This window comes from Halichoeres trimaculatus, unplaced genomic scaffold (genome assembly GCF_033239565.1).
Source record: "Halichoeres trimaculatus isolate MK-OKI-2021-1 unplaced genomic scaffold, fHalTri1.1 fHalTri1_scaffold_6, whole genome shotgun sequence".
In the NCBI taxonomy this organism is placed as follows: Eukaryota; Metazoa; Chordata; class Actinopteri; order Labriformes; family Labridae; genus Halichoeres; species Halichoeres trimaculatus.
Window position 1 is genome coordinate 30871303 of NW_027437184.1, and position 24049 is coordinate 30895351.

A 24049-nucleotide genomic window follows, 5' to 3' on the forward strand; every position below is an offset into this window, starting at 1 on the left:
CAAAAAAATGAGTAAATGGAGTTACTGAAGTTAATATTTATTTAAACTATAACATATTTAAATGTTTGCCAGCAGTTCGGCTAAAACCATGCTTCAGAATGTGCAGAAATCAATATTCAATTGTAATATTTTTTACCCAGTAGATCGGTAATTCAGCAAAAATCAAAGAAATTGCATCAGAGGTAACATTCCAAATCCAGTATCCAAGAGCTGGTTGCCTGGATCGGCACCATGGATCGGACACTTCCCACCGATACCAATCCAGCTTTAAGGGCACTAATCTACCGATACCCGATACCAGGATCAGTATCGGTGCATCCCTAGTATGAACATGTGAAAAAGGTCAGAGTGTGTTACCTTGAGGAAGAGTGGGCACTGGTTCTGAGCCTGTGGACAGGCAGACCAGAACCAGTCGGGTAGTGGACCGGCTTTAGCTGTGGAGACAAAGTAGCCGAGGGCGAGTGGCTGCTGGAGGAGGTTAGGGACCTCTTCATGAGACTCCATCCGGTCTGTGCTCTGACCCTGCAGTGAGATCGACACGATTAGCTTACTTGTTTTTCCCTTCAGAGTAAACACAATGAGAGCACCTGATGCACACCCTGTCACCTGTGGGTGTTTACATCCAGTCTCACCTTACTGCCGTCACCTCCATGGTGGTAATGAGAGCCAGGGGAGTGTACGGGAGACGTGTTGGGGGAGATGTTGATGATGTCAGGGTCCACCAGCTCGTTCTCCTGATCCAGCAGATCAAAGATCCCGATAGCATCAGACCCATCTGAGGAAAAGAGGCAAGACATTCTTATCTCTCTGTGTCTTTAAGAGGAAGTGGAGTTCACCTGAAACACCATTAAGAGGCTAATTTAGCTTTTCACTGAGAACTGGACACAAATATGTGTGCAGAACGGAAAGGGCTGCAAGCGTTTGAGAGTGTTTTGGATGCAGGCAGAGAGAACAGTCGTTTAAAGAACAGGAAATAAACAGGAAGGATTTAGAAACAAACAGGAGAGATTAAAGGAGAAGGTAATTGCTGGATTTCTCTTTAACATCTGTGCCCACGTTAAAGTCCAGCAAACAGCCAGAGCCACGGTGAATTAAAAACACAGGCAGATAATGACTGCGTGATAGATGGAGGAGCGCTGCTGACCCGTGGTGGCGTTCAGGATGTCGATGTTGGGGTCGATGTTGGTGTAATTGGAGCTGGCCACCTGGACGAAAGCAGAGGTGGGGAAGACCAGGATGTGGGTGCAGGAGGTGTCCTGTGGGGTGCTCAGCTGGGACGTCTGCATGTTCAGGGTGGTGCTGCGGCCAAACACGGAGCCTGTCGACACCGAGTCTGATAGGGAGAACAGAGAGGAGAGGAGGGAGTCAGTAAACAGAGCAGCAGAGGAGGAGGAGGAAAGGAAATCCTTGAGTCAGTGTTTTTATCAAGTGAGAGGAAACTCTCGACCAGTCCCTCACTGAAAAGACTCTTCATGTTTCAACCAAGGACATCCTACGACTCAAAGAGCAATAAAACATCCGTCAGACAGGAAACTACTGCCAAACTAACCACTGACTCTACTGCGCCTTAAAACAGTCATTGTTGCTTACATCTAAATACTTTTGATTATTTCGTTTCCTCTACAAAACTGAACTCTGGCCTGAACTCCTGAACTTAGTTTCAGAGATTCAAGTTCCCTGTAAAACAAAAATAAAGCTTTCTTTATCACAGAGGGCTTGATGACCTGAGCAGCAGGTAATACAAGCTTTTCTTTCCTGAAATATTCTCACAGTCTCAAAAAAGATTTAAAAAAAAAAAAAAAGAGGTGGCAAACAGGAGTGGGGAAGATGCCAAGAGGCAGAAAGTGACATCAAAAGAAGTCTGCAAAAGCCATATTGTAATACTTACAACATGGTCAAAGGGGCAAAGTGACACATCCACATTGTGATAAAATAGTTGACGAAACGTGAACATAACATAAACACCATCCCGCCTGTCTATTCACCAGGAGAAACTCCCAGAAATTAACTGACACATGCTCACATCAGCTCAGCCTGACTTCACACTGAGGGGCTGCACATTGTCACTGCAGTTCAGAGAAAAATGAAAAGACTGAAATCCAAGGAAGTGTTAATGTCTTTCACTATTACACAGTAGAATATTGAATGATTGATTTGACTTCAAGCCTTGTAGATGAGTAATAAAATTATCATCAATTTTCTTAAATAAAATCAGAGAACACAAAACAAAGCGGACCAAATCTGTGGCTCAACCAGTGAAATATGTCAACATGTGGAACACACTGTTTTATTAAATGAAAAAGAAACACTGTGTGAACATAAATATCAAATGTATAAAAGTCTTACTGCTCTCTCATCAGTAACAAAACACAATCTTGAGTGCAGAAATATAAATAAAAGCAAAGTTTTGGCTCAACCACTGAAATATGTATACTTGTGGATTGCACTTTTTAAATGCACTCAAAAACTTTTTTTTTTAATTGCAGCCTTTGCGATTTGAAGATTGCATTCTATTACATTGTAATATTGGTTTAAATTCGATTCATTGTTCAGTCCTACTTTATTAAGTGTAAAAAGTAGTAATTATCTGTCGATGTGGTAAGATAAATGTACTTGTTATATCTCTTCTGCATTATTGGTAGTTTTTGTAAGCAAGTCAAGGTGTCATTTTTGTCTTGTAGGATCTTGAAATAAGACATGTTTCTGGACTTTTTAGGTGAACTTGGTTCATCTCAAGTCTAAAAAGACAACTTTAACTAAAAATAAGACATCAACACTTGCTTAGATAAAAGCTACTGAAGCGAGGAAGGTCAAACAAGCTGCTTCATTTCTAGAAATCAGTACAGGTCAAATTTGGGTTGAAAACTTTGGCTGTTTGGTTCACAATCACCCCCCCCACAAAAAAAAAATAAAAATAAAAATAAAAATAATAATAATAATAATAATAATAATAATAATTCAGGAGGGTTGTTCCTGTGACAACATCTTTAAATAACTTTTTAAAACAAACAACAAAACTTTAAATGTGCTAAATTCAGCATTTGGTGTTTGCATGAAACATCTTTGGAAAGACCAAAAAAGCATCAATTTAACATCTATGACTCAAGAGGATGATAATCTCAGCTGCCTGATAAGGGGAATAAATAAATGGCTTAAGCCAAGCAGCATTGATAGACATCTGATAACAAATGTTGTTTTAGATTAGAGTAATGGACAATTTAGCCCCTGTTTGCACGACTAGGGCAAACACATTTCCTAAATATTTTAACTCTTCTGTTTGGACTTTTGTTTGTTGAGCAGAAGTTTTTCCATTTTTAACAGGAAAAATCCAGTCTGTTTATCATGTTCCATAATTTTACCTTAATGCTGAAAATGTGGATCACTGTGCAGTTTTATGTAACTATTAATGATTATGTAAACAGCTGATCTGAAGTGATACCAAATGAAGGTCAAGTGCTGCTTAGAGATCAATAATTAAACCATTCTTTGAATCTGAATAAAATAAAACGTCCGCCTGGGACTGGTCCAGTATTGATTAGTATTGATCACACGTGTTGAAACCGCATGGGAAGGATCCACTTCATAATCAAAAGAGAAATTTAATTTCCGATGTAAGAACAGCTGTTACATTTAGTGCCAACAAGCCTCTTCATTTTAAAATCCATCTTACAGTGATGTAAAAGCCCTCCAGTCTCAGTCATCTGAGGAGAACACAGCCGTGCTAATCTCTTTCAGCTTTGAGAGCGAATCAGGGAAGGAGATGTCCTCGGCCCAGCATCGCTCAACACAATCCAGCTATGATGCACCGACAATCCCCCCACTCGTTTCCCAAAATAAACCCATTGATCTGCCTCTCCATCACACCGCGCCGAGATCAATGGCCATCTGAGAGGTAGTGCTTTATGAGCGAAAGGTACACGATCTGCCCTGCCATCAATCTGATCTGGACAAGGAGGGGACACGCATTGTGATATGCTGCTGTTATCAATCACGACCTCAGACACACACACATACACACTCAACACATCCCATCAGCGGCTGGTCTGAGTGGAGTAATGAGACTCACATGAAAAGTGTGAGTTAAAAAAAGTTGGAAGACTGCGTCCACAGTTTGTACCTGGCATGATGATAAAAGATCCCTGGGGTTCCATGGCAACTAAGCACACGCTGAGGATGCTGGGAGTATCTGAGGCGGAGATGCCACACATTCGACACATTTCCTTCAGACGGCGACTCAGGGACTGGAGGTTCCTTCTGCTTAGCAGAATACTCCAGTCTGAAACATCGGAAGAGGAGAAGAAAGAAATGAATGAAGAAGTGTCGAGCTGGAAAGAAAAATGTTTGAATGTTTTGGATTTCATTTCTTCTTACCTTTTAACTCTCCATGTCCTATCCTGCCAAGTCGGCCAATCACCACCCTCCAGGGGACTGAGGTCATCTGCACCAGACCCAAACACCAGTCCCATAGTTTCTGCAGGCCGAGCCGTCGCACCGAGCCTTTTTTCCTCCTCGCCCTGTGGAACATACGACCACACGTGTTAAACATTTCACAGCACTCAGAGAAAACACACACACAAAAAAGATGCATGGAGCCAAGTAAACAGACAGCTGTGGTGGACCTCTACTCAGGAATGTGTGGGTATGACTGACATTTATGTGTCTTCTCACTCAGGCCTAATTTGTACCTGAGTGACAAGTGCAGCCTGACAGCGAGCGGGATGAATGCTGTGATATGAAATCACAGTTTTGATAAAAAGCACACACGTTTTTTGTGTGTGTGTGTGTGTGTGCTGCTGGTGACAGCTGTCCCACACCTGTAAGGTTACGCAGATTTGTTGTGCAGCTGTGACTGAATGTGAGACTCTGGGAAAAAAAAAAAAAGCTGCTGTCACTATACAGGTGTGACTCTGAGTAGAAAGAGGGAGAGCACTCCTAAATCCCACACATAGCTCTGAGTAACTTTGTACCTTGTTAGGAGCCTCTTTGATCTTTTGATCTACTGGAAAATCAAAGATAAATGCCTGGATGCTGCTGCATGATTGGATGCTCTACAGTCAGGGTACACCTAACTAAGTTTCTTTAAGTTAATGAGCAGAAAAGTTAATCTTTAGAGAGGGGGTCTTCAGCTTTCTCATATTTTTAACATGGATTTAGAGTAACGATGTTGAATGTTCAAAAACTAAACGTGCAGATAGTCAAATAACTACATGTATTTATTTAGCAAAGATCTCTGAATCTGTCGGTAAACTGGTAAAAACAATTATTTGAAAAAAACAGCCAACGATCTTCACGAGATTTGCTGATATGATACAGTCACCACGTAAGGATCCTGTTACTGGTTAATGTCAGAGGAGCGCAGGGGTGAGTAAAAGCAAGAACCTCTCAATAAGATTTGCATCATGATACTTATGTCATGATACGACGGTATCACGATGTATCACAGTATTGTGATATACAGTGATATTCTACACAGTTAACTCAGAAAAAATTGAGATGATGCATATGTTAATCAAAATATTACTCAAAATTAGGAGGACCAAGGAAAACAAGGATATCTATGGCAAAATGACTTGCTCAGTACAAAAAAACCCCAAATTTTGGAAATTAGAAATAAGATATTTTACATAAACTTTGAGGTGATATTTATTGTACAATCTATTGGCAACATACAGTGTAGTAGCCCTTTGGGGCCATCCACCACAGCGGAAGTGTATTTTGCTTCCAACTCAGCTAAAATATGAATTGTTATTTTTACAAAAATATTGATATCAAGAGTTGAAATATTGCTATTGTATCGGAGGTTCAAGTATCACAACATATTGCCATATCAATATTTTTTTACACCTCTAGAGCGGGCCTCAAACACCAAGGTCTGCCCATAGGTCTGACTTCAGCAGGCCTGTTCATCAGTTTCTAGTGAGTCTTAGTTTGAATGTTCATTATAAGTTACAAACATTCTTCAGTCTGGGTCATTTTAGCTGTATTAAACTGAAAAAAAGCTTTAAATGTATTTTCAGCACTTTTGCCCTTTCTTATATTTAGGGATAGGTACCCAATTCGCTACTTTTATAGGTACCGACCAAATTCTGTCAAAAGTACCTGTTACTGATTCACGTAAAATCAAAAGGTACCATGATTAGGTACCTAAATGCATCTATGTGACTGTGAGGGAGTAGAAGAGTAGGCAATTTTTCATGCTGGACATGAACACAGTATTGCAAGTTTATATATTGAAGAATAAATGTGTGAAATTGAAAAAAAACAACATTTTATTGGAAACAAATGGATATTTTTTAACACAAACACAAATAAAAGGAAGGAAAAATTGGAACCGTTAAGTACTGATACTGATTGCCAGGTACCGATTAAAGCACAGGTGTCAAACTCGTGCCATGGAGGGCCGAGAGGCTGCAGGTTTTCGTTCCAACCAAAAACTCTGCCAGGTGATTTCACTGATTACCTCACATTCAAGCAGAGAGCAGGGACTAATCAGTGAAATCAGCTGGTGGAGTTTTTGGTTGGAACGAAAACCTGCAGCCTCTCGGCCCTCCATGGCACAAGTTTGACACCTGTGGATTAAAGGTAACAATCCCTACTTATATTTGTATATTTTGTTATTTCCTACATCTGATAAATTCATATTTTTTACTTCCTATTTTAACACTTTTTGATGGGAGTAGCTGTCACTAATTTCCCCTCCATGATTAATAAAATACCTCTGATTCTGAATCTGATTATAATCACGAGTAGCAATTGTTCATCTCTTTCTGGTGAGTCTCAGTTTCATAGTAAATAAGTTATTCACAGACTTCAATCTGGCTTATTTTAGCTGTATTAAGCAGAAAAAAGGTGTTTAATCAACTTGAAAGTAACAAGCCTGCCAGTTAGTCAAGTTTTTTTGCACACAGGAACAATGTGATACAGATTTGTAAAAATTAAAGCTAAAGCTGTGGTTGGTCGGCATGTTCTTGTATAAAAACTACAACAAACAGAAACTAGAACTCATTTATATAAGTCCAGACCATCTGCAGATTTGACACATTCATATAGAATCTGTACATAATGCTTGGCCATGTCTAACATTAATATTTGTTTGGATAACTTTCAAATAAAAATAAAAAAGCTGATGTTCTGCATGTCTGTCGTATCTGTAGGATCATCGCCCCAGGTAAAAACAAATAAGCATACTGAGTAATGCTGACAGTATTGGATATATGAGTGTACCTTCCCCCCTGGTAGACAAAAGTGGAGGAGTAAACTTTTGACATGATGATGCTTTACATTTTGGCAAGCTTCAGGCATTTTGTTTGCGTTTCAGAGTTTGATGCAGTTTACTCTGTCTCTATAGCCCTCAGACAAATGTGATGGACAAGATTTGTTAAAACAGAACTTAAATATTCTCTGAGCTGTGTCATGTTCATCACTTTTTTATTCTTCTTGGCGCACACAGAGCGTTCTACCTCAGCAGCAGAATCAGGGTGATTTCTAGAGATGCTGTTGAATACACGAAGGCTTGTCGGTGTAAGGTGGTGGTGGTGGACCTACCTGTTGGGGACATCTATGTTGATGATGCAGGTCTCCAGCAGTTCCCCATACAGGTCAGTGCAAGTAGCCAGGAGCCAGCGCTGGTCATGTGACAAACAGTAACCCACAAACAGCACGTTGTATTTCTGTGACGCCTCCCCGAATGTCTCCCCGAGCTCCGTCTGCTTGTCCTTCACAGGTGCCAGGATGAACGGAGGTGTGTAGAGACGCAGACACTCCGGCCTCTGTTGATTGGAAAGTGAAGACGTCAGGATGGAGGATGAGGGACAAATGTTACGCCCTTCTACACAAATGCTCTGGATGTGTCAGCGTTCAGCTAGTGAACCCTTTCCTTTTGGTCTTATTTTGATCCAAGTTCACATTCTTGTGGCCTTTAAACCTAAACCGTCTTCTCTCTCGCTCTCATTGTCCCATCACTGCCCTGGTTATCCTGGCAGGGCAGCTGTAGGTTTGCAAAACAGCAGCTCTGGCTGCAAGAAGTCAACTGAATAAGGTCCTGATCTAAAACACCTCTTTGTCTAAACCTGGAGTCAAGATCCCATTATGGAGGTTTCAGGGAGCTAGCCAAGCAGATAATGGAAAGAAAACTCAGGAGTAGCAGAAGGTTACAGGTTCCCTTGGTCTTGTTCCAGCAGAAAAAAACCCACAAGGGTGGTTAACACTAAGAACTCTCTATCTCTTTGCCTTCTTTGTTTTCAGCGGCAGACTGAACACAGCCGGGGCAAGAGGCTGGGTCGTATCAGGTCAAGCTCATGTCTGGCGGGAGAGCTCAAAGTAACTGAGAGGCTGCTGCTCAGGCCACGGTGTCAGGCTCTGTTTGCTTGGCTATCGATCAGAGAACAACGATAGCATGCTGATGCTAACACACAGTTTTAAAACTGTTTGTCTAAAATGCTGTACAACAACTCTCTGCAAGGACACCACTTTTTTTTTAGATTTACAGGAGTTTGTCAGAGCAAACCTCACAACTGTAGGATTCTCTCTCTCTCTCTTTTTTTTTTTTTTTTTTTACCTCTGGGCTCCTCAGCGCCGTGTCAATGGCCAGACCCGGACCAAAGCCCGTCAGTGACTTGACGTTGGTGGAGTGGGGCAGCGGCCGTCTGCACTGAGCGAAGACGGAGAAGGCTAGAGACTTGAGGTGCTGGGTGTAGATGTGGCGGTCTTCACCTCGCACTGGCTGGAGGAGATACTGGCAGGGGATGATCTGAGGGTGACAAAATACGGAAATTGTTAGAGAAAACAAAGGAGTTACACTCTCTATTAAAATGTATTAAGGTATTAAATCTTAAAAAAACAAGAGAATGATCAATCATTGCACACTCTCTTCGCTGCATCACGCACAGACTGACAGACAGGAACTTATCAAACCTAATGAAACCTGAAGTCTTGGGAGCTAAACTTGGGTTTTGGTGTGCAGGGGCAGCGCTGATCTGTTTCTGGCCCGATGCCTTGAATAAAACAGCTCTTATGATTATGAGTGAGCATTATCGATGAGAAAAGGAAATGCTGTGTATTATCACAAAAAAGAAAACCTATTTATTCACGGGCAAAAGCAGGAAGAAAAACTTTATGAGAAATTTGCTCAGCTTCAAACTTTAATACGGTGTGAAATCTGATGGCTCAGGGTTAATGAGTAAAGTTTTGGAACAAATATGATCACAGTGAAAGTTTTTATTACTGTTAATGCAAAAGTATTCTGTAAGTTAGAGAAGCAGTTCTTTATATTTTCCTGTTTCCTGATTCATATGTATTATGAAGTAGAAATGTTACTGTAGAGTAAGGATCTATAATTGCACTTTCAAGTCCTAAAATTACCCACATGAGGTGAAGCCCATTAGTGTTGTTAGTTAATGATATAATGCATAAAATCGTTAAGGTGAATTTGAACACACTTGATGAGAAATCATATCTACTTTACTGCCTGTAATGGAAATGATGGTGATGGGTGTGTAAGCAACAATGCCACTCAGTGTAATCTATTACCAGTGATGTCAGATTGAACCATTGATAATAAGGCTGGTATTCTCACGATTTGATTTTATTACGATTTTTGGGGTATGATTCTTCGATATTTTTGCAATTTTTAGTTTCCTTTTTTAAATGATTATGATAATGTCTACAGACTATATCAGGAGCCATATTTTCCCATAAAACGCAGATCACATGAGTCAGAGAGAAACATTTCACCCTCTGCTGGAGTAAAGTGGAAACTTTTTTCCAATCCAGTTTATAAACAAAGACTGAAATGAAGAAGTAAAAAAAAAAAGTTTTTTTTACAAAGAATTCTGATAATGATATTGTCAAAAAAAAAAAAAAGATATATCGATTTTTTTCCTCCTACCCCTTACTGATATGACATCATTGCATTGCTTTTAAATCGTATGCAGTTAATTCTGTTATACCAAAACTGCACATGGTCAGTCGTATATCCCCAAGGTCCCTCAACTTTTCAGCCCACAACTCCCAAAATAGCAGTGATGGAGACTAGGGATGTGTACCTTTCGCATTTGAAATGATGCGGTACCAATACCCGGTACCTGGCAATCGGTACCAGTACTCGACAGTACAAATTTTTGGTACTTTTTTGTGTTTATGTGGTAGAAAATATCCATTTGTTTAAGAAAAAAAAAATTTTTTTTCAATTTAACATATTTGTTCCTCAATATTTAACCTTGCAATGCTGTGTTTATGTCCAGCATGGAAAATTGCCCACTCTTCCACTCCCTCACAGTTGCAAGGATGCGTGTAGGTACCTAAACAGGGTACCTTTTGATGTTACATGAGTCAGTACCCGGTACTTTTGACAGAATTAGGTCAGTACCCATAAAAGTACCTAACTTGGTACCTATCCCGAATGGAGACTGGCGGCCCCCCGCTGTGTGAATATACTAACAGGCCAATCCAAATACAGGCAGATAAGATGAATAAAAAGAGCCTATAATACTAAGAATCAGCTGATATTATTAAAACAAAGGTTACTGCTGTTTCCTATCCTGGCTAAGTCACCTCACGGGTCTTCAATAAAATCAGAAAACAGATCAAACATTTTCTTTTATGTTTTTTTTAATCAAACTCAAACCCTTTTTTTGTTTTATTTTAATAATAATGAATGAAACATCAACTGACAGACTTCGATTTTTGAAGGCATTTCACGATCCCCACTTAGGGGACCACCTCTCTCTTCCTGAATGTCACTGACCTGTACTGATATTGAATTTCGGATGTGTGGGGGCAGGAACTGAAGCATCTCAAGGTAGCAGCGCAGCAAACCCAGCGTCCACACACTGGAGTGTGCTGGTACCGGGCCTGGACCACCGTCAGCGTCCTCGTAGCTGAAAGGGTCCACGATGTAAACGACGATGGCAGGGGGATATGTGATGGCGTGCGACTCCCCATCTGTGGGAACGCCGACCTTCTCTCGTTCCAAAGTGCTGGAGAAAAACACAAGACAACAAAGATACCAAGTTTAGAAAATGAAGTTGAATACACCTGAGTTTAAAAGGTGCGTCCTTAATAAGAAAAAATAAGTCTGTAAACTTATTTAAATATCAGTAATCAGAGACAAGCTCTCAATAATGTAATTTAGGAATAAATGTTTTTCAGATTCTTAAAAGTTGTTTTCTTAATTAGACTGCTGTCCTGTGTGTTATTATTTCATAAAAGGGAGAAATTATCCAATTAACTTCTGAACAGTTATTTAAATTACAGCAGATCAAAGCTTCTGGTGATGTTCACTAACTGATCCACTCATTTTCCAGGACTATAATATGTGCTGCAGTACCTTTCCGGCGGCTCTGCGGGCCCCTGGGCCTGGCTGCTGGAGTTGTCCCCTGAGGTGCTGGTGTTCTGGGAGCCAGCCTGCTGCCCCAGCTGTCCGCTCTGAGGGGCTCCTCCCTGGCCCTGGCTGCTCATGCTCCCAAAAGGCGGGAAGGAGGAGGGCTTGGCAGACGTCACCAGGCTGTTGGATGACGTGGAGCCGTTTGTCGACCCACTGCTGCTGCTGCTGTTGTTGGTGCCTGAAGGGTTCACTGAGCCCTGCTGGCCCGCTGAGCTGGAGGTGGAGCTAGAAAGTTGTGTGGTTGATGACTGGCTGGACGAAGGCGAGGGAGTGGGCTGCGTGAGGAGAGATCCGTCCAATGGCTGAGAAGTGAGGTATGGAGCTGTGGAGAGAGCGCATCAAACGTCAGTCAATGAACACACTTTGTAAAAACGAAAAGACTGCATTTGATCAATTCCTTCTACATTTTCCCTGACGCTGTATTCAAGCTCTCTTAAAGCAGTCAAGGCCCTCTCCAGCTCGTCTTTTCAGAGCGAGTCGAAGGTGGAAGGCTCTGCTGCCGCAACCGAAGAATATGACTACACATAATCAGAAATTCAGCCAGCTGGAAGTGACACGCACCGAGGTTGTGGCGGCACACTTGTGCATAGAGTTTGAGTTTAGTGAAGGCATCGCTGTTGCTGCTGGCGGCCTTTAGGAACCAGTCGCTGACGGGCTGATCCACGAGGCTCTTTGCTTCGTTGCCACCGACGAGGACGATGCCATCAGGGTAACCTTTGGAAATGGGCCGGTGCTGGCCGAGCCGACACGACTGCAGAGAGACAGAGAGTCAGAGATGATGAGTGTTGATCCAGAGCAGATATAGTGATACATGCAAGCCAATATTATAATTATCAGTTTACTAATCAGGCTTATTGGGCTTTTTCATGTGTTAGAGGCAGTTTTATTTTATTATCAGCCTCGTGAAAATGACCTCCTGCTTGAAGCCACGGTATACTTTGATTCATTTCAAACGGTAAGTACAATAGCTAAAAGATGAATAATCAACAGAAGCTAAAATGTAGATTTTTGAGATGTGAAGAAAATTGGAAAAAATGGAGGAGGAAGAGAGAAGCACATCAACGCTGAGCTGTCTGCACCCTTCTTTAGACTCTCTACCTCGTAAACAGCTGTGAGGTCACGGAAGAAGCTCTTGGCGCCGCTGAGCAGAGCCTCGTTGTCAGGACAAACCACCAGGTACCCGACGTCCCGCTGGGAGCCGAAGGGATCCAGCAGCAGTTTCTCCCAGTAGGGCAGACCGAAGGGCGACAGTACCACAAAGTCGTACTCATAACCCACCAGGAAGGTGGGAATGGGCAGAGGCTCCGGGGACTCGTCGGTGCCTGTGGGAGTAAAGAGAGGAGGAGAGAAGGAGGAAGAGGGGAAACGAGAGGAGAGACAGGAGTGTTATTAACAGGTAAGGTGTCAGCCGCACTCCCTCCTTCTTCCACCCTCTGCTGTGCATCAGAGTGTGAGGTCACCAGACGATGTGACAGCTCCTCCCAGCAGAGCTGACATCTGCACAACAGCCGAGGGACCACACTGCCCACTGATCTGACAACGTCCACTGCTTTAAAGCCCGAAAAGACACTCGCATCCTGGAAACGCCACATGCTTTTATCACCTTTACAAGGATTTGAGCTGAACTTGTCGAAAGTTTAAAACACTGAAACAGCCAATAGTTTGTTTTAAAAAGAACTCCACGGATATCTGATTTGAATAAAACTCCCAGGACTGTGTATCAGGAGGATAAACTCAAACTAAGCCCTCCCCAAGTTTTACCGTATGAGCCTCGTCCAGCCATCTTGTGAAACTGCTGCCAGGTGAGGGGACCCTGAACACCCCATGACCGTATTGTCCTCTTCTTCTGGATGGCGTCCTGGAGTACAGGCTGGAGGGACATTAGCACCCGCAGCACGTCCTGAGAGCACAGCGCACTCACGTCCACCGCTGGAGAACAGAGGAAAGACAGAACGAAAGATGAAACACAACTACAAGAAACAAAACCCAGTGAGACACACTGGAAACTTTCATAACACGTCTTAAGTTCTGTATTTGGTTGAAAAATATCTTTTGTCTTGCATTTCAACATATGAATCCCTCCTTACCGTTTTGTTTGGCCCAGTGGTGTAAGCATGTGCTCTTGACCAGCGCCTCGTCCACTTTGCCTCCAGACATGTTGTCCATGAACTGCCGACCGTGCTCCAGAGCCATGTAGCAGTCACTGTGGTAGTCCCTCTCCTCCACCCTCACACAGGCCGGTACAGGGGCCCCGCTCGGCCCTCGTGTCACAACATCATGCTCTAGCGTTGAAATGGGAGAGAAAGGGTTGGTGCACTGATCCTGCATCAGGAGAATCATCTCGTCGGTGACACGGTCGCCCCGTCCGACTCCACACTTCTCCAGCGACAGGAGCCGCAGCTCCTCGAAGCGTTTTTCCGCCTCTCTGCTGACATCCGAACCCCGGCCGATGATGTCCAGCTCATCCTCCAGGAAGAGGCCAGAGCCGTTGCCGTAGCGCCGGTTGACCACGGCGCTGAAGCCGCAGCTGCAGGCCTCCTGGGCCTCGCTGATAGGGTCGCTTAGGTAGACGCCTACGTCGGCTCCTTTGATGTTCATGTTACAGACACAGATGCAGCAGCTGTCGAAGTTGCAGTCCTTAAAGAGGTTCATGACAGACTCCGAGAGGATGAGGGTGACGTAAAGGCTGTGGGCCTCGGGGATGGAGGGCACGGTGGCTGGTTCTACAGAGTTGAGCGGTCGGCAGGTGGAGGGCGTGGATGCCGGTGAGTACAGGTCTGAGTTCTCGTACTTTAGGGATCCCTGGACGCTAGAAGGACCCCGAGGCGTGCGTGGCGTTCGTGGTGTACGTGGGGTGGGGGCAGAGAAACGTGGGGTGGCGGGTGATGGCAGGATGCCCGTACCACTGTTACTGGGTGGGGCACTGTTTGACAAGAAGGGGGTGTGAGACTGAGGGGTGTAGGTTTGGCTGTAGTCCTGGTCCAAGGCGCCAACACTGGGGATGTTACTACAAGAGACAGAAATGACACGAGTTATAAAAGTGAGGGCCTCAAACATTAAGGTCTGCCTACAGCTATGTCTCTGCCAGGCTGCCAGGGTACTGACCAATCAGAGAGAAGGGGGCTCATGGAACAGGAAGATTTAAAGAGACAGCAGTTAAAACAAAGTGTTTCAGACAGCAGCTGAAATACTGGTTTTCTGCAACAGGGGTTCCAAAACTTTACTATGCCAAGGTCCTGCAAACAGCATTTGCTTCTAGCCGAGGACCCCCTTTGGAAACCAACAGACTTCAGAATGCGTAAAGGAATGTCAACTTTAAGAATGTATTTTCTAACTTTAATTCACTTTTCAATAATTATTACATTCATTTTGAACAGGAAACTATTAACAAACAAAAGCAAGACTCATAGAAGTAGGTTGTTGCAAAAGGGAAAAAGCATTTCAGGGCTCTGTCAGCCAAGGTGAGATACTCCTTTCTTATACGTAGCCAGTGGTCAGACAGGGAAAGAGCCTCGAGGTTCAGTTTAGTTTTATAGGTGGCTAAATAACAGGCGAGAACCGCCAGGTCAACACCGATTATGACATCACTATGCTGAAGTTGCAGCTGTCACACTAGGTACAATTCAGTAGAGTTGGAAAAATGTGAACTCTAGGATTAATGCACTTTACGTGTTGTATGTTCAGGAAAAATGGTTATTAAAAAAAACTATATTTAAATATATAAGATAATAAATAAACAATATTATTATACACTTTGAAAACCACTGTTCTACAACACCAGTGAGAGAACACAGGGTTTTTTTCTGAGCTGTAAATCATGTAAAGTAACTCCAGGGGCACCAGAAGAGCAGAAAAAGGTCAAGAAATTAGTAAAATACCCCCTCTTTAAGTAATCAATTTTTTTTTTTATATCATCTGTGAAACTTGTTTTATTGTTAATGAATCCAGGAGTGTAGCATGCCTGCAAAACATCTGCAACATTTTTTCCTTTTGATGTTTGTCACTCTTCATATTTCATAGAGTCAAATTTCACCACAATGCTCAATTTCTGATACGTATTTGGTCAGTATGACACACATTTTGGATTTCTAATGGGCCAGGGCTCTTTAACAAGATTCTTGGGATCCCAAAAGGCCACATGAACAGTCAGAAATGATCCTCTTTACCCAGCATGCACCATTAAGCAGGGTTTCACAAATTAACTGTTTTCTTTAAAGTAGAAAAAAAAAAACCTTGGGCAGTTGATCTGATGTAAAGAACATTTAGCTGTAGCATGAAAATAGGGAAGACGCCCCGTACTAGAACTCAGTTGTTTTTCCAGATCTTTCCCTAAAAAGCGATGTTCGCTACATTGCTTCAAATAACAATGTCCTGTTATCCAGCTGTCTCTCTGCATTTGTGAAGATACGTTAAGTAATACGGCAGTAGAGCACGACCACATTTGCAACAAAAGGAACGCAGAGTGGGCTTCGACTGCACATGTTTACACATGATGGAACAAGAATGTGGGAGAAGGAGAAACAGAGAGAGGGGGAATAAGAAGAGAAAGACAGAACACACATTCAATAAACATTTAAAGGAGCGGCCCTCTGAGGTGAGGTTTATTTTTGGGCTGGCGAGCCACACTGAGGAAGCATGGGTGGGGGGGAGTGTGTGTGTATTAGAGAGCAGGGGAGAGGGTGAGCACATCGTGTCCCTGACTATATGTGGGGAACAACTCCTGGCACGGACCCATCCAAAGGAAGTCCCAGCACTACTTTCTCTGCTGCAGCCAGAGCACGTTCCAAGACTGGATGCAGACGCTAAAGCTGCACATACTTCTCTTAATACGGTCTCTACCTGTGATCCTCTGGATGCTGGCCAAGCTTGCAGACACCTCTCCTTCCCTGCATATTACCAGGCTTAAGGCCAATTACACACTTCGATTCTTAATACTTTTAATATGAGTAGGGCTGATTATTTTCTCTTTTTATTGGACCACCTTTGCTGCTTGTTCTGCTTTAAATTTCCTGTCATGCTCCAGTGTACTGTAATAACAGTGAAATGAAATAAAAAGAAGTCTAATAATCGTCGGACAGAAGTATATCCCCACAGCTGCACTTAACTCTGCAGCACAAAGAATAAATTCCTTCTCGTGTAAAGTTAGGCAACATTAACAGCTTAGCCTGAGCCTGCTGGATCCAATCTAAAAGAGCCTGCTCTTTCTTGAGCCAAAACATTATGTTACCACAAAAACACCTGAGGAAAGGCTTTGGACTTCACTCCAGGCCAGTTTCTATGTTTCAGAGCAGCATTTAAATAATCTCTACAGTATATGTTGGGAGAAGAGTCTTAATTAAGCAGTTAAATTCCCTTGTTTGGTTAGTCATGCAGAGAAAGAGACACCTTAGCCACCCAGGAACTGGCGGTCAGGTGTAAGCCAATCAAACAGCCCGAGGAGAGCAGCGCCCTCCAATCTACACTCAGCTGAGAGCTCACTTCTTTGAGCGACAGATCTCACATTTCCAATCCCAAATGCACTTGGAAAATCTCCTGCATACGCTCCGGGCTAGTTAACTAGTTTACAAGATTGAATTCTTTGTTTGGACTGAAAAGCTTGCAGCGCATTTATTTTGTGTAATGGAGCGTGTCATAGAGAGTGACGTAATGTTTTCAAAAAGCTGGAGCAAAAAGTGAATCACTGTTTAGCTTCCTGCTCATGTTGGCAAGAAAAAATACAGCTGAGAGAAACTCAAACTGTTTTGTTTTTCAACTTCCTGAACACATGCAACATTTATTAAAGTGCTGTTATGTGATTAAAAATAACACTTCAATAATCAGAGGCTCTTAATAATTAATCTGAATTAATATCACATGTGAGGATTATTGTTTTGAGAAGCAGCACTTTTAACGGTCACTTATTTAAAAGAATACAACTATTTTTAATTGTTTATCTTTTACTTTTAACTACTATTTATTCTCTACCTAAGAGTTGATGAGAGTTCTTGTTCGTCTCTCACATATATGTCCACTGTCTCCATCAGAACTGAGTCGGATGTCAAAAGACAGCTACTAAACAATAGCGTGACGCCATAGCAGCGCAACACAGTGTACCCCTCTAATAAATCCAACAGAGAAGAAAAACGTGTTGCAGTAAACAAAGAGAGCAGATGGAAGACGTGCTGCATTTTGTCCTCTCTATGACTGGCATGTAGCTCTTTGATACAAAGTGCAATCAAGCTTTGTTTCAGAGAAGTCTGTGTGCCGCCAGGAGAAATGCAGCCGCTGTTGGGGTAAGTGACGATTCTTTTGACAATCAACAGTCTGCAGTGTTGTTGCTTCATCTTTCTAGAGTGGATCAGTTCAGTCTGGCACCCATACGAAAGAGTCCCAAAAAGTGGGAAGGCTTGTTTCGGTTATTTGGGGATTGTTACCGGGATAAGTCAGTGGAATCACCACAAAATGCGCGCTGTACCAAGACAAACCGAACCACTCTGCTTGGTGGAAATGTGGCTAAAATGTACTCAGAACAGAAATGTTAAAAACCTAAAAAGCCAATTAAATAAAATCATTACGAAATCATAGTTTGTTACCTTGCTTACAAAGCTGCTGCTGACAACTGTACCATCAATATCTGCATTTCCATTATACCTTAATTTGCGCAAACCCAAATATCATAATAAACTTCAAAAACACTGCTATTAATTTATGAAACCGTGTAACGGAAACACAGCTAGTGATGATGATGTTAGAGGAAAATCAGACCCATAAATTCAGAAGTGATTTTTTTTTTAATGATGAACTATCTATAATAAATAAGTTACTCTGGGAATCATTATATTGAGGGAAGGTGGTTTAAAATCTTCAATGTTTAAAAAATAAAGAAATAAATAAAAAATAAAAAATAAAGAAAATTAAAAAAATAAATAAACAAATAAACTGCCCAAATGGAGAGACATGATTTAGGAATTTAAGATACTTAACAAATGTATATTTTTTTCTAAGAGAAGTAATAAAAAGAATGTTAATTATGTCAGACAAAGTGGAAATCCTCCAATTAACCTCTTCTGATGATGATTTAATTATGATTTACCTCTTTTGTTTGGAAATATTTGCTTAATTCCTCAATATAACATCTTGAATTAAAATGACCTCTCAGATTTGAAAAGACAATCCAGGACTCTCAGCTATGGAAGTTACCCCTGTCTTTTACCTATATCGTGTTCCATGAAAGCTTTTACTGAGCAACTCATGATGAACCGGCCATTGTTTGTTTAGCTTGTTTGTGATAAAAGAGTCAAATATAAAGGATTAAAAAAGAACCACCCCAGCGTGTGTGTGCGTGGAGGGCAGCAGAGGTGTAAATGTGCGTAGTTAAGACGCGCAGTGACAGATATGCCAGGGACTCCTGGCTGCTCTGAACAGTGAGGTGGCATGGAGCCGCTGTGGGGCCCATCTCGCCACTCCAGTGATAATCCTCATCCTCCACCAAGAAGGCATTTTACACTCATTTCCCAGCTCCGCCTGAGGCAGCCATGCATGGGAAATTGAGCAGCCAGCTAAGGGGGTGTCCAGGGAGAGACCGGAGGGTGTGTGGACCGAGAGGGAGCAGAGGATGAGGGTACGCTCCCCTGCACACAGAAAGCAAACCAGCCAGCAGAGCATCGGCTTTTCATCATCAGAGCGCCGGAGTTACCTAATCATCCAGATAAATATTGGGGGGGAATCTCAGACACAAGCTATTATTCAGGAATAAGGCACGCAAAGGAGCGCCCAGCATTTATAGTAAAAACAGGGATTGACTTTTGCTCATATGTGATAAAGTGGATTATTTTCCTGCTCCCCACACACACACATGCTGTTACTCTAAAGTTCTGAGCTGTGAGAAAACAGCAACACCTGAAGACCAAAGAGTTAAAAACAACTTCTTTTCACATCCTCTAATGAAAACAGAGCAGAGACGTACCTGTCCTTGTTGAGGAAGGTCATGACAGGCACAGGGTTGAGCATCTCCCTGCCCATGGTCCAGCTCGGTCTGTAGATGCAGTCCTCGGGGATCTTCATGGGCGGGAGACACTGGCTGGGTAACGTCTTCAGAGGAGCAAACATGGAGCAGCCTACGAATGCCTGGCACAGCTCTGGCTTGTAGACGAAAGAATAGTCCTGGAAGATGGATGGAAAATGAGAATTAGTTAGGTAGGGAAACATATGTGTATCTGTAGGTAACTGTACAGACAATCTATCCTCTCCTCAAGGAAGGAAATATGCAGGAGACCAAAGAACAGTGACCTCAAAAAGAAAACTTAAATTTTAAGAATTGAAACAGTGCTCATGGGCACTTCAGCAAGAAGAATTTAACCCTGTATCCTCTGATCTTCAGGGGCCGTTTAACTAAGCCGACAGAACACGTAGTAAATCAACCAATAATCACCCTCTTTGACTGGTGACGGGAGCTGTTCCTGCCTGTAAATCTCACCTGTTGGTTTGTCACCTGTAATTGGCGCCGTAATAAACGCGGACAGATTTACTCACCTTGATCTCCGATGGCTTTGGGCTGCAGAAGCTCTCCTCCACCTCGATCTTGAAGTGGCCCCCCAGGGTGGAGGTGCCGTCCAGCGAGGTCATGCCCGTGTTGGGCTCCATGCTGCCGTAGTCTTTGCTGCACATGTTCATGGGGGAGTAGCCCATGATGTGCTGCTCCAGAGAGGGAGGCGTGGGAAACATCTGGTGCAGGTCTGCTGAGCCTGGTGAGACAGAGGAAAGAGACGTTAGGATACGACAAAGATGGATTCATGTGTGATAGAGGTGCAACAAGTGCAGGGGGAATGTTTTTAGTCTGAGCTCTGAAAACAATCCTTAGTGGCACTGTAAGTAATAGGACTGTGGGGTAAAGTGGTGACACAAAATAACACATCTCCATCACACTTTCAGAAAGAAAACATTGTGTGATGAGAAAAAACACTCTGACTAAAAGGAAAAATGATAACTACTTTTTGATTTGGATGTAGATGAGTTTAACTTTTGACCATTCTCTCTGAAAGCCTTCCCTCAGGCCAGAGCCTGCAGTCTATCAGGACCAAAACCTCTCACAGCCTCATGAATGAAGCCTCGGCACCTCCTTCACCCCCCACCCCACCTGACACAGACCCTCACACAGGCCCTGCATCATTGGCGCTACATTAGATTAAGAATTGGCTGTTGAATTTCATGTTGTTAGACCAACATTCATACACTTCTAGATTTTACCTGAACATCATCTCGCACCGTCCTGCACACAGGACATCTCTCCAGTGCAACTTTTGCAACTATTTGCAGATATTGTGTTTTCAAAATTTCATTTTTTTTAAATTTAACAATGTTATTAATAGTGACATAATTTATAAGGTAACTTCAAAAATGATTGTGAAGTGCTTTGACTTATAAAAACATGACAGAGATTCAAGGGAAAATTTAACAGAGAAATAAGGAGTCATTAGCTGCGTTTCTATTACGCCTAGAATTGCGCAAACCTAAATATCGCAAAAAAAAAAAAAAAAATGGTAATGGAAACACCACAATTCCAAAAAAATAACTCTTAGATTTGGATAAAAAGTTTTTTTGTTTTGTTTTTTTTTTTTGTTTTTCAGAAGTTTTGATATTAAAGTTTATTGCAAAAGTGCAATGGAAACACCTTTTTCGCAAAAACATGTCACCTTGTCATAACAACCTTCACCTCCTCATATGTGTTCACTGCCACACAAACGGACCCCAGCGTTTATATATTATCAGCTCTGCTGTTTGTTACATGTTCAGTACAGATGTTTGTGTTTTTGACAGATAGAAGCGAAGGCATTGGAAAAGCTATGAGCTGGTTGGTCAGTGTGCAGCATGAGGGAGGGGCGGAGGTGTGTCTGAATGACAGAACAAACCAGCTGGAGCTGATGATTTCCATTCAGTGTTTTTTTTCTGTCTGTTTTGAGTTGGCATGGTTTGACCAGTGAATAAAAACACAAATGTTCACAAATCAGCATCATCATCAACATTATTATCATAAGTGCAGCATCTGGGAGGACATCACATATTATTCTACTCAAATTGTGCGCAATTCTAGTCACAATGGAAACACCAGCAAGGCACATATTGTTCTTTACCAAAACTTCAGATATGTCCCTTTTATTTTGCTAAAAGTAATAAATGGAAATAAATCCATTGAGTGATTTGATTTGAAGGAGAAGAAAAAGAAGAGAAAGACGATATCACATCAGGTGGAACAATGGGTTATAAATAGGGCTGTCATTTTAACGCGTTAATTAGATTAATTAATTACAACGCAAATTAACGCGTCATAAAAATTAACGCAGATTAATCTGGATCCCAACCCGCGGGGTGTTCAAAGACGCACTTATTTTCAAATGTCTAGCATTTACAAACCGTTTGTCCTACATGAAAAAAGTGGTATTCTCGTCAGACTTTCAAATTTCCGATGGTCCCTGAATGTATCACACCTAGCAACATGCTTTGAACCGGGGGGAAGAGAGAGCGCTGTTAAGGGGACTGCCGTCCACATGTCGTTTATTCACATGTCCTTTTTGAAAATCTGCAGAAAATCAACCGTTTTCTCTAGCTCAATTCTGTAAAAAACAGGTAATTTTTCACTCTCTACTGCCTCAAACAAGCCCTGAATGATCGAAAAAAGTCTTGCATTTAAATCTAAAGAATTCTTGGAAAATTTCCTTCCATCTTCCTGGTGCTTTCAGCTTGGGGCTCCTCTGCACCAATGAGCAACAGTTTGTGTGTTCAGAGCATGTTAAACTGAGAATACTTCACTTGTCTTTGATCCAAGACTTGAAAAAAGTGTTTGTACATAGTTCCTCACAGTTTTTAGCCTTTAGCCCTGGTTCTCCAGACCTCATAGAAGTATAGAAGTTCATATTGCAGTGAAAATTGAGTCCACATCGAGTAAAAATGTGAACAGAAGCAGAAAACGTCCTAAAAATTAAATCACCTTACCTTAGGTGCAGGACTGTGTAGATTTTGTAAAGATAGAACCATAACACTTTTTTCATTTGTTCCTTCTGCCTCAGGGTACCTAAAAATGTGTTTTATATATTCCCACCTTATTTTTAAATGTTTTTTAATGTCTTTTAATGTAATTTTAATGTCCTGGAATTCAAATTCTTTATTTTGGGACCTTAAGCAGATATGAGATTAAAATGCGATTAATTAGATTAATTAATTACAAATCCTGTAATTAATTAGATTAATTTTTTTAATCGCCTGACAGCACTAGTTATAAATAAATAGATGTATGAAAAAATTAACACCCACAGATATATGAACAATAAAGGCAAACAGAGGGACTTGGAAAAAAAAAAATAGATAAAAATATTGTGTTCCCTTTCTTTGCACAAAAATAATAAGACTAAGTCCTCGTTTTTGTAATACCTATTGAAGTTATCAATAATCAGTAAAGCCTCTCCTTTGGTTTTCCTAATGTTTGAATAGTTTTAGTGTTCAAATCCTTCACACTGACTGTGTGTTTAAAAGAGAAAGCTCTGAAGTCTATCAGCATGCCTCTGCTTTAATCATATGGCTTACACAGCCATACATAATAATGATAAAGAGATAAACTTAATTATATTCTGCTTCTGATGCTATCCACTCAAAGCCCCACAAACAACACTTAGAGACATTAACCTTTTTTTTAAAGATAACACTCAACAAGATAACACTTGTTAAGTCACCACTCTGAGTTTAGATGATGACATAATGCAGCAGTGAGAGCGGGTGTAATTTGAAGCTGTTAGGACGAAGCTGATTGAAACCACAGCTCCTGTTCAGGCGCTTGTTTTTCTTTCACGCTGCTCTAAGACAACAAGCTGTCTTCACTGGTGGCTGATGTAACTACCAAACAGAGGAGCGCCAATTAGTAAGGCTTTAAGTTCAACAGATGTGTGTGTTCACATCACTTGTCACTGTTATGTTTGCATATTTGTTTAGTTTGAGTTGAAGTATACCTACAGAATATTCACACAGCTCAGGAGAGGTTCAGAGCATAAAGGTGGGTATCTTCTTTTAGCTGCTTTCATTTCATGCTTGTTCTGCTCCCTAACAACAACTCTCTATATAAAGACGCTACACGGGGAATAACCTTGGCCAATAATTTTTGTAATTACTAAAGGCTTCCAGGGGTCTAACAAACACTTTTCATGGTAAATGAGCCAGGAACGTGTGGTATCTGTTCATAAAAAGTGAAGCAAAACGGTTGATGTGAGACCAATTTACCTCACAGTAAAATATAGAGCGTCCTTAAATCCTCTTTAGCTCTACTTTAGAGGCCCTGAGCTCAGATAAATAAATAACTAAAGGATAAAAAATTACTGACGATACTGCCGGGTGAAGGTATGTTCAGGCTAACAAAGTGGGTGAACACAAAGGAAGGTGTTTTCACAGAGCGCGGGCAGAGTTATAGAGGAAAGAACCAGTCGTTAACAGTCTCATTTTTCACCACTAGGTGGCCGAGCCATGGGTGAGCATCAGTGATGCATTAGTATTAAAAGGCTTAATTCAAATGAGTGGATCTAAAGGATATAAAGTCTTTACATTAAGTATTTGGAATGATGAGCAGGGGGAATTCTGTCTTCAAAACCAAGTGACTGGTGGAGAAATCTCAGCTAACCACTCTTAATTTTCGAGGGGCTCCCTGGG

General features: G+C 41.8%; 1 protein-coding gene across 2 annotated transcripts in view; it reads right to left on the reverse strand.

Annotated features, from left to right (window-relative positions):
* The window catches only part of med13a (mediator complex subunit 13a), a 145301-nt gene that overhangs the window by 3698 nt on the left and 117554 nt on the right, over positions 1-24049 (reverse strand). For both annotated transcript variants that reach the window (XM_074671898.1, XM_074671897.1), the window contains exons 14-28: positions 19895-20106; positions 19329-19525; positions 13471-14390; positions 13145-13312; positions 12482-12705; positions 11945-12134; positions 11327-11705; positions 10745-10976; positions 8558-8749; positions 7546-7769; positions 4372-4514; positions 4118-4276; positions 1145-1333; positions 633-775; positions 358-522 (exon numbers count right to left, since the gene is read on the reverse strand). In XM_074671898.1, the coding sequence (XP_074527999.1) occupies positions 358-522; positions 633-775; positions 1145-1333; positions 4118-4276; positions 4372-4514; positions 7546-7769; positions 8558-8749; positions 10745-10976; positions 11327-11705; positions 11945-12134; positions 12482-12705; positions 13145-13312; positions 13471-14390; positions 19329-19525; positions 19895-20106 (3737 nt within the window). The remainder of the gene's footprint in view (positions 1-357; positions 523-632; positions 776-1144; positions 1334-4117; positions 4277-4371; positions 4515-7545; positions 7770-8557; positions 8750-10744; positions 10977-11326; positions 11706-11944; positions 12135-12481; positions 12706-13144; positions 13313-13470; positions 14391-19328; positions 19526-19894; positions 20107-24049) is intronic.